At 40.6% G+C, this 11,487-nt stretch overlaps 1 protein-coding gene across 3 annotated transcripts in view; it reads left to right on the top strand.

Annotated features, from left to right (window-relative positions):
• Positions 1-3,232: 3,232 nt before the first annotated feature.
• Positions 3,233-11,487, top strand: part of RPS6KA6 (ribosomal protein S6 kinase A6) — a 169,121-nt gene continuing 160,866 nt past the window's right edge. The window contains exon 1 of one of the 3 annotated variants that reach the window (XM_065900693.1): positions 3,233-3,310. In XM_065900693.1, coding sequence (XP_065756765.1) covers positions 3,233-3,310 — 78 coding nt within the window. Of the gene's footprint in view, positions 3,311-4,985; positions 5,067-11,487 lie in introns of those variants that run through there. The other 2 variants (XM_065900694.1, XM_065900692.1) reach the window with 2 other exon arrangements.

The raw sequence follows: 11,487 nt of genomic DNA, 5'->3' as shown, positions 1-11,487 counted from the left end.
AGCATATGTCTGGAGCATAGTCAGCTCTCAGTAAGTAGTAGTTAATGTTGACTGCTATTAAGAGAAAGTTGTCTAGGAATACTAAGATAGGGAGGAGACAATAACATATGCATAAATTTGACTGGAATATGAACTGGTAGATGAAGCTAGGAAGATAGTCAGAGGCCAGATGGGGAAAACATTTAAACATTTGCATTTAGAGCTAAGGAGTTTGGATATTTTACTGGAGATGATAGAAGAAACATTGGAGAATTTTGATCAATGGGCTGCCAAGTGAGGAGGATGGATTGGGGACAGTATAAATTTAGAGTCAGAGAGATCAGTTAAGAGGAATCATTGTTATCATTGGTTCAAGTAAATATTTTACAAGGTGGACTGAGTCAATGGCAGTGGGATAGAGCAGACATTGAAAAAATATTTGAGATAGAAGAAAAAAGACTTGTTAACTGATGGAAGGATTTGAAAAATGGGAGTCTATTAAAATCATTGAGTTGAGGAAGGGATTTTCATTAATTTTTTAATAAGAGAGACATATGTATGTTTATATGCTAAGGGGAATGTTGAATGAATGAACGTATATGAAAGTTAAATTGTATATAGAAGCAGAGTAATACATTCATAGTGAGGAAGCTTCTTAATATAGTTGATGTGTATTTATCAAATGCATAAAACAAGAGCAAAGGACAAATTCATTCATTCAGAAAATATTTACTAAGCCTCATTATGTTCCAATTATTATGCTAGGTGCTGGAGGGAATAAATACATAAATAAATAATATACCACATGTTGATTGGTGTTATGAAGAAAAAGCAGGGTGAGGTTAGATAGTTATGGGATGGTGTTTTAGAATGGATGGTCATAGAAAGACTCTGAGGTGACAAAACCTAGTGGATGGTGGAGGTCATTAATTATTCTGAAGAAGACTAGGTGAGGAGCTGGTTGGTTAGGGTCGAATCAAGAATTCAGTTTGAATGGGTTGTTTGAGATCCCTACCAGGTATCCAAACAGAATAGGCAGTTGCATGTACAAGTCTTGATTTCAAGAAAGAGTTTATGGTTGGAGGTAAAATTTGAGAGTCCTCAGCATACAGATGGGATTTAAAGCCATGGAACAGGATGGGATATGGAAATGCCTAGAATGTTGGGGAAGGTAGAGGTCAAGGACTAAGCCCTGAAGTTCCAACTTTTAGAGATTAGGAAGGCGAAGGATGATCTGGCAAAGGACACTGAGAAGAAATGGCCAATGATGGAGGAGGAAAATGAACAATGTTTTGTTCTGGGGGCCAAGTGAAGAAAATGTTTAAAGAGTCATGAACTGCATCAAATGCTAATGAGTGGTCCAGCAAGTTGAAGTCAGTAACAGCATGTTTTTTGTTGTTGGGAAATGTCCAGTAGAGGGAGGAAAATAGACGTTGTGAAAGGGGCGGGGGATTGCAGAACAAAGCCTTTGAGTAGGCAAGAAAAGATGATATCCAAATCTCAGAAGCATTGGCCTAAGACCGTTGTCAGTTCAGCCAAAGCGGAGTTTATGTGCGTGTGCGCACACACTCACATATTTTCACTGTTTATAGCCCCATGCCCCCACTACTTTCAAAACTTTCATTTTCACAGAATCATATTCATAAAGCTCACTTTCTCCCTGGGATTTTAAGCAGAGTAGGTGGGAGTGACCTACTAGTGATCTTTGTTTGCGATTCAGGGACAATCTCTGTGGTCCGCTTTACTTTGCTAACGCTGGACACTAGATGGTGAAATAAATAGAGGGCACAGTTCAACGTTTTCCGCGAGCACAGCACCACAGCCCTAGGTGTAGTAGGTGGGAGGGGGTGCTTTATGTCTACCATTAGAAACCTCTCCAAGATACTGAGCTGGCTTAGTCGCTGTTACAGTTGCTTTTTTAAGTTTTTTTAAGTGTCAAATATGGAATAACTTTTTAACTTTAAGTTCTGAAGTATTTCCATGAGCAGGATCTTGATCATCTCCTGTGTATGAGGCTGTCCTTTATCTCAGTTAAATTGCTAGCGCCTAGTACAGCGTGTGGCTTAGAGTAGCAAAGCAGTAAATGTTTGATTTGGAGAAGAGAGAAAAATGATAATTACTGTCACTATAGGTCCAATATACTCAGAGCGGGGTGGAGGTGAGGTTAGCTTCATACATTCTGCCTTTACTGCCACAAGTAGAGTCCAATAAGTGGTGGTGTATGTGAATACTGGAAACATTGTGTGTCATCAATAATATGAAGACAACCAGCGTAAACACCAACACCGTGAGCGGAACAAGCGGGGGGCCGGGAGTTAGGGAGCGCAGGTGTATTGTTTTATTTTAAAAGGATTTTATTCCTGTCACCAGCTTCTAGGAGGATAATGTAAAATGGATTAAAACCCCCGCCCTAGTATTTGTCACTAAGTACCAAAACGGGCGTGGTTCGGCGTATAGGGCGCCTGCTTTTGCGAGCCCGGCAAGCAGATATTCCTGGAGTCCTCCCCTGACACTGACCCCTCCAACGCTCAGGAGGGTCCCCGGTTCCCCCAACCTTTTTGGGAATCCTCCCGCCGGCAAGACTGCTCGGTAGACTTGAGAGGGCCTGCTGAGCCTGTGTGAACAGCGCCGCGCATGCTCTGTGGAGAGGGCAGATTTACCGAGGAGCTAGCAGAGGATTTTACTACTCCTCTCCCGCCTCCCCCGCCCAGCACACCCCCCTCCCCTCTTTCCTACCCCCCACCACGCCGTCTCCCACACCCACCCATCCCCTCTTTCCCAACCCCCCTTCACCCCAGGCTGGGGAATCTCCATTGACGTTCTGGTGACGCTGCTGTGCCGCCGCGGTGGGGGGTTTCCAGGCGCCACACAGGTAAAGCCGCCGCTGCCGCCATATTGACAGAACTGGGAGCTGGGAGGGGGCCCGAGGAAGCGGGGTGGCCGCGGGGGGAGTCACCGCTGAGCGACTGTCGCGGAGGCTGCAGCGGTGGCAGTGGTGAGCACGAGCCAAGCGGCAGCTCTTGGAGAGGCAGCACAGAGTTGTCTTCTCTATGGGGAGTAGCAGCCTGCGGCGGCGGCGACCCCTCGCTCCGAGTCTCTGAGGGACCCCACGGCGAGGGCAGCTGTCGCAGAAGGCAAGGCTGGGGATCCCGGCGGCGGCAGCGGCGGCGGCAGTGGCAGGCAAGCTCCAAAGACGGGATGCGCGGCCGCGCGGGCGGTTGGCAGCTCCTGTTCGAGTGCTCCTGAAGGGGCGATGCTACCGTTCGCTCCTCAAGACGAGCTCTGGGACCGAGAAATGGAGCTGTTCGGCGGCAGCGCAAGCGGCTGCGAGGTTAGTGCGGTGGCCAAGAGGGGCTGGAGCTGCCACCCTCCTTCTCTTAGGACCACTGCCGGGGGCCCGAGAGAGAAGGGGCGTGGGGCTGGGAAGCGAAGTGCCCAGGCCAGCCTCCTTGAGGCTGCGGGGCGGCGGAGCACGCTCTGCCCAAACCGAGCTTTCGCTTGGGAGCTGGCGGGGACTGGGCGGTGGGCTCTGGAGTTGGGAGTGAGTGCAGCCCGGGCCCGGGCTCGGCCTCGGGCGGAGTGACTGCCTCGCGGGCCACGCCAGAGTTGTGACTAAGTTTCTTCACTTTGCGACCTGAAGTGGAACTGGGGGATGCGCCAGGTGCCGCGCCTGGCTCCGCGTGTCCCTCTTTCTACGCTGCGCCAAGTTTGCTAGTTGGGAACATTTTGGGGGACAGCTGCTGACTGCAGCTCTCTATTGAACCCCGGGCGCCTTAGGAACCCAGCGCAACAGAAACACAGCAGAGTGACAAACTCTGGGGAGATATGCACAGAGGGATGAGTGCTCCTTTTCTCATTTCTTTGTGGCTTATTGTGGTTCTTTGTAACAACGTAAGTGGAGATTAACTGGAGGCGAGGTTTCTTTATCTACATTCAGGTGATGTTCTGCAGCCTCCTTTGCGGTCCCCTGAATTCTACTGCCCTCTTCCTCCCGCCCCTTCTCCCTTGCCCAACTGTTGTCCCCGCCCCGTTGGTCAGTAAAAGAACACGCAAAGTAAACCCCAGCCCTTATGAGACCAATCTTTGGTAAGACAGCGAGGTTCAACCGAAGTATTTTGGTTTGCCTCTCTTCCCGCTCTTCTTACTTTGAAACTGTTCTGGTTGGGCTTTGGTCAGCTGTACAGTGAGAACTTAGATGTGCACAGGTACTTTGTTTTTATTATTGCTGCTTTGTTGTTTGTTCTTGTTATTAAAGCAAGAGACATTTAAACACAAAAACGAGACTTTGTGGATAGAAAGTCAGATATTTTTCTGATAACCTAATCATTGACAGCCTAGTAGTACAGTAGAGACCATCACAATCACAGACCTAAAAATACTGAATGCCAAATTGATTCACAGTAGGATATTTTGAGGTAGGACTCGCAAGCCTCCACATCTCTAGGTGCAAATTTGTCTTGAAGTACTTGCTTCATTCTTAAAAGTACACGTTGGACTGCTGTCTAACTTGTTCTTTTTTCTTTTCAAATTTCCAACTGAACTGGGGTTAAAGTTACATGCCAGAATAACATTTAACAAGAAATGTAGTGGAAACATGGAAGGAGTCTAAAGTTGAACCCTCTCTACTTATAGGAAATATTTTACTAGTACAATAAGGAATTCCTAAGTACATTTTAATATTCTACATCTCTTAAGAACAGGATAAATGAAGAGGGGTTTATTTCTTCTTGGAATGTTTCATAGTTGCAAGAATTTTCTAGAATACTATTCAAGGGGAGAGGAATTTTGTTTTATTTATGTATGTAATCTATTGACTTGTAGTTCCAGGCATCTGGTTTATAAAAACAGTTAAATGCTTGGATATAAGGTTGGGATGGGGGGGGTTTCGCATGCCTACTCATTATTTTTGTTAACTTTGAATGTAGAAATGTTTTAAATTGTAATTACTGCATATGGTTTTTTTTTTATTGTTTGCAGTATGTTTTAGGTATTATAGAGATTTAACAATGGGTCTCTCTACCTCAGCAATTTGGAAAAATACTGGAGTGGAAATTGTTAATCCCTATGAAGTAAAACGAAAGGTGAAGGTAATGTGGTAAAGATAGTATTTCTGCCTTCTTTGTCTAAAACAGTTATGATTGGTTAGATTTAACCCTGCAAGTGACTTAATTAAAAATATTCTTGGTGAAAACTAAATGCTACATCTGAATCTGCTTAGACCTGCTTAGTACTTAGAAGAGGGTTTTGTTGTTGTTGTTGTTGTTGTTGTTGTTGTTGTTATTGATGTTTGTTTATAATGGTATTCTTTTGATAAGAAGGAAACAATTTTACTTCCCAGAATTTATATTTATTTTAATTACATGTTTGTTGATGTTGGCTTTAGAAATGTTAACCTTGAGCATGAGCTTTGCAGCCCTCAATCGTGATAGTTTTTAGGACTAAGGGTGCTTTCATTGTAGAATATATTTTTTGAAAATGTGTTGGAGTCCTTAAAGAAAATGTAAGTAAGAATCTGTTAACTTTAATGTCAAAGGAAACTTTAATGTCTATTTCTGTGTGTGTTAAATCTTGGTAAAATTAAAGATTATATACACTATTATATATTGTGGAGTGTTTTTCAACATCTTTTACCTGTCTTGTTTCATGGGCAGCTGTTAACCTTTGAATTATCATCCAGAAGTGTGAGAGTTGGTTGTTTAGACTCAACATATTTTTTCACAGGAAAAAATTATTAAGGATAGTTACATTTTTAGACCAGTGCACAATAGTGAGGTACAGTGATGAAGAGTCTAATCATTGTTTGTAAAATTGTCCTATGGGAAAATGTGTCAGAGGTTTCAAACAAGAATTAGGTTGGCTCCAGTGAGAGGTGGAGAATGGGCCTGAAAAATGGAAATATGGGCTCTATCGACTCCTGAGAAGAGGGTTCTTGGGAGAGGGGAAATAGGATAAGCAAGAAGCTTTGGTTGTGAGAACTCTTACAGGGACTGTCTCAATTAGGTCTACTGGGAATAGGGACTTCAAAGGGTATCAACCCTCAGGCAGCCATATTTTACCTGTTGCCTGGATTCTGTCAGGATCAGGGAAGAGGTATAATGATGAAGAGCCTAATCACTGTTTGTAAAATTGTCCTGTGGGAAAATGTTTCAGAGGTTTCAAGCAAGAATTAGGAGGTGTGATAGGTATTGGTCATTCCTGGACAAGGGTCATTAAGAATAGCCTGTTTTAGTAAAGTGGACGTTTCATGAGGTAGTGCCATGTACATGGTTTGTGCGTTTTGTGTTTTGGTGAGGGAGTGCTTGGTTCCTGATGGAGTTTACTACAGAGTTTTCAAATTGTATATTATATCATATCATCATATTATATTAAATTTTAATTGGTACTTATTTCTTTAGCAATACTGCTTTTGTTTAAGGAAGTTAGCTTTGAAAGTAATACAGTTCACTGCTAAAAACAGTTTGGAGCTAAAGCCACAGACTCTAAAAATTTAACTAGGATGTCAAATATATGTCAGATTGGGAAAAACTGCTAGTTTTAATTAACTTCATGAGACCCTGTAGTAATAGGGGAAAGAATATGGGCTTTGGAGGCCAGTTTAATCTGGGTTCCAATCTCACCTCCAACGTATACTAGCTGTGTGGCCCAATGCAAGTTACCTAACCTCTCTGAGCCTCAATTTCTTCATCTGTAAATGGGAGAAGAACCATCTTCAAGAGTTGTTATGTAAAAACTGAATACTGTACTGTGTTTAATTCACTTGGCAAGGTGCTTTGCACATAGTAGGCCTCCAGTTCCTTCTCTTTCCCCACAGTCATCATCATGCCCCTTGCTCTGCCCCTAAACTCTGAATTATTGTAAACTATGTTAAAACCTTGGGACTTAGATAGCCATGGTTATAGCTCCAGCTTTTTTTATGAGCAGTTTTTCTTAAGACCTCCTTCGTAGATCTGATTATTTCATTTAAGTATGGTGATCACATTTGTAATCACAGGATGATTAAGGATGAAATATGAAGTCATATTTAGGACTACTTTGGGGGATAAAGAGAGAAAAATAATTTAATTTGTTATAACTGGCCAGTGAGGTGTTTCACTGACATTTATTTTTTCCTATTCTAAACTTTTGTCATGGTAGGAATTGGTTTAATTCATGAAGTGTTTATTTGGTACACGACAGTGCAGTACATAGCATTGTAATGTGAAGTGTCTAAAGATATAACATCCTGAATCCCATCCCAGTCCCATGGGTTTACATTCACGTGGGCTAGATAGACATACACAGAAACTGCTATTATACAGATCACAAGACCATCAACAATGGGGTGGTTGTGGTGGTGGTTTAGGGATGGATCTAGTAAGGCCTTGTGAAACTGGTGGAATTCGAGCAGGGCATTGGAGAGTGGATTATATTTTCACAGACAGATTAAAGGAACATATTTCTGGTGGATGGGGACAATATAAACAAAGGCATGGAGGTGTTCTTGGAGGAAGGAGGAATCTGATATTGCTAGGATATGTCTGTGATGTGAGAATGGGGATATAGTGTGAGATGAGGTATTCATCTAAAGGTAGGCAAGGCCCAGATTGTATGGGGCTTTTAAAGCTAATTTAAGGGTTTTCAGTGTTGTTCTGTAAATGGGAGCTACTGAAGATTTTTGAGTTCATGAATGACATGACCAGACCTATGCTGGCGATAACGGATGGCAGTGTATAGGATAGATTGGAGTTGGGGAGAGACTGAAGGTAGGGAATATTAATCAGTGGAAGTAGTAATGAGATTTTTAAACTAGGACAGAAGGGGTAAAAGGTGAAGACTGATGGGAGATACCTTGCAGACTTAAAATAGTTTGGCAACTGATTAGATGTTAGGGAGTAAGAGAAATTAGGAGTGTTGTGGTAGGACTTAATTCAATATAACAGATATTTAATGCCTGTCTGCCAATAAAAGGGTCTGTGCTAGCCACTGGACTAATATAAATAGATATTTGCAGCATAGGGAGATAGAAAGCTAAAATGACCCCCCCCCCCACCTTAGTGTCTTGAACAAGAGCAAGCCACTCTAAAGATTTCTGGTTATGCTTGGCATGCTTAAAATCTTTACTAATAATGGTGAATACACTTACTACTAGCTAAAAAGTTTTTCAGTGCTTTTAAAATGGTGCTCAGGCCTGTAATTTTTGCTTTATCAATATTCATCTTAAATAGCAGCCCCCAGTGCAGAGGGCTGTGCTGAAAATAGTGACTGGTGCTTCTTTCTAGAATGTAGAAAAGAGAACAGGCACATCTGTATTTCTTATATACTTCCACCAGGTTTATTTGGACTAGAAAGTGGGGAGTGGCCAACAGGGCCCTGACCCCTCACCACCACTGGTGCCTTCCCAGTTTCTCCAAGACTATCTTCCTTTGAACCAGCCTGGTCTGGAAATATTCAGGTCAGTGCCTTCAGGGCAGGACCTCTATATTTCCCTACCTTGATTATTTCATCGAGAGGTAATCATTACCTCACCATTCCAAAATAAGGCCTGACTTGGTGCCGTTGCTTTCTCAGGCCATATTGTTGTTTCAGTACCACCCCTCTCAGTCTCTCTCATGTATAATTTTGAGAGGGAAGTATAAGATTTTTTCCCTTGTTATTTCTCTCTTGGTGGATGCTGTCATTATCTTTAGCAGCAGTTCTCAGGATCTGGTAAGTACTTCGAATCTTGAGGTCTTACATTTTAGTACTTTGTCAGAATTTGCTGTATAATATTTACACATTTATGATATTTCTAAAGATTATTTACTGTTCTTGATGATAGTAGTTGTTTTTCTTTGTCTATATTGTTTTATTTTGTTTGTTTTTAGGTGGGAAGGGAGTTGAATGGGAGAGAGATTTAGAGCTAAGCTTAAACTGGCTTTTGTAGATAATAGAGATGTTTTCTGAATTGCCCTGGAGGCATTCTATGTAACTGATTTTGCTGCTGGATTTTAACTTGTATCTGTACATTTGAAGTAGGTCCTGCTGTGTGTGTGTGTTTGTGTGTGTGTGTGTGTGTGAGAGAGAGAGAGAGAGAGATTGAGAGGGAGAGTGTGTTTTGCTTATTCCTTGCTTCATTTCATCAAGTATTTTAGATGGTTTATAGGAAATAAAATCCAATAAAAATCATTTTGATATTCAGGATACAGGAAAACATAAAGTAGAAGGTATATGGAAAGGATGGAGGATGGAGTTGGAGGGCGAACTAGAACACAGGTAAGCAGGTTCTAGAGGTTTGCTACACATTTAAAATATAGTTGAATTGCAAATTTGGCCTTGAATTTCCTTGGGCTGGTAGTTCTCAGTTTTGACTATAGATCAGATATACCTGGGAATTAAAAAAAATTTTTTTCCATGCTAGTGCCTAACACAGAGATTCATATTTAACTATCTGGTGGGTGCCTGGGCATCATTTCCCAGATGATTATGATGTACAGCCAAGGATAAAGAACCATAGCTCTAGGCCAAAGTAAAAAGAGAAATAGTCATATAGTTCTCATTACTCAACAGGAAAACAGCATATCAGTTCCTAAGCTAGCAATTAGCTCTAAAATAAATTTTCTGTGAATTGTAATGATTTTCTGTATGTTTTATTCTGTTGTTGTTCTAAGATATGACTGGGGCAAAGGAAGTATTTGAACTGTCTTGTATGCTCTTGCTGTGTAGTTTTGAGGAATTTGCTTTTCCATAAGAGAAAAAAAAATAGTGTCCCAGCTGATTTTTGATACAGTTTAGCCTTATAATTTGGAAGCTAAATAATCTGCATACCTTATTTCTAGCTAAGTAAGGGGATAGTGACTCCGTTGTGAATAAAATACCCTATCACATCTCTAACAAAAATTTCAAAGGCGACGAATAATTATTCTTACTATAGGACCTGTCTCTCTCTCCTGTAAAGTGGTTGGGGACAGACTTCAAGAGGAAATAGTAATTTTAACACCCAATGTAAATTTTTTTACCCAAAAAGACATTGGACTCCATTCCATCTTAAATGTATCGCTTAACTTAAGGGAGAAATAAATGACATTTATTGAGCATGTATTATCTTTTCAGTTTTATTCACTCTTCAAAACAGTTTGGTGAGAAAAGGTGTATCTTTTTGATACATCTCATCTTTTAGACAGATGAGAAAGACATATAAATCAGTGGAAGGCACAGCTGGAATTTGAACATAGATCGTTTTAAATTCATGCTTTTTCCTCTATACATTGTTGTCTCCCTTATAAGGACGATATTGAAGATACGGAGAAGATACAGACAAGTTGTTGACAACCATATCAGATCAGTAAATCAGACCTGCTGATTCAATAGCTATTTTTACTCAAAATGAAGGTCAATAAAATCCAACAAGGTTTTATGTAGACATAGACAAGTTTATTCTAAATTTCACATGTAAAAGTACAGGACCTAGAATATCTATAACAATTTTGAAAAAGAAGACTAAAGTGCAAGAAATCACTCTATATGGGATGGTAATGCAGTAACAAGTAATTAAGGCGGTGTGGTATTGGAAGAATAGACACATAGATCAGTGGAACAGAATAGGGAACCCAGAAATAGATACACACAAATAGGCTCAACTGATTTCTGAGAAAAGTGCAGAAGCAGAGTAAAGGTCTTCAGTTTCCTCATATATAAAATGGAAATTAATGTGTTTATCTCTGATTATTTTGAGAATTAAATAAAATGTTCTTTATGTATAATATTTGACAAGAATAATAAATTTATTGTTTTCAACTCTTGTCTTAACTCTAAGATTTAGGTGTCCTAGACAAAGTACTTCTTTTAGCCAGATAAATAACTCAATGGACAATTTAGACTTATCTCACATTCCCCAAGGTTATATTTTAATGAAATTTCATGGACCTCATATCTCTAAGAAGTTACTACGGTGAGAAGAATTACTGCTAAAGAATGCTATATATATATATGTGCATTCATCTGTACTACACACAATACGTGTATCCTTTGAAAGTAAACGTTCCAAAGCATATGTTGTAGTTCATATGAGACTGGCCAGATGGCCAGTGCCTTGGCATGGGGAACATTTTGGAGCTATTTAGAACCATTAAAGTCATTAGCTATGATTTCATCCACACAGTAAACATATTCCTGCCTGTACAGTAACCAGGGAAGCTGCTTTACTGTCACTGGACCAAAGTTTTAAAATGTTCCACAGATACCTTCTAATGTATATATAATATTGATATGCTTAGCTCAACTCATAGTAACCTATCATTTGCACAACTACCAGTCCTTTTAAAAGCATGATGATACTTAGATTGGTTTTAATTGGTTCTAAATATTATTTTGCATGCATTAATTAAGCAAATGATCATTAAATGCCTACCTGTGTAAGTTATTGTGTTAGTTACTAGATAGGATTCATTTGGTTATTGCTCCGAGTTTCTATTGTGATAACTGAAAACCAATTAACTGTATATCCATCCATTCTTCATAGTCACAAGGAAATGTCTGAAAGGACAGTATATT

This window comes from Phocoena phocoena, chromosome X, assembly GCF_963924675.1.
Source record: "Phocoena phocoena chromosome X, mPhoPho1.1, whole genome shotgun sequence".
Taxonomy (NCBI): Eukaryota; Metazoa; Chordata; class Mammalia; order Artiodactyla; family Phocoenidae; genus Phocoena; species Phocoena phocoena.
The sequence above is the reverse complement of the archived record's forward strand: the minus strand, read 5'-3'. Positions and strand labels throughout refer to the sequence as shown.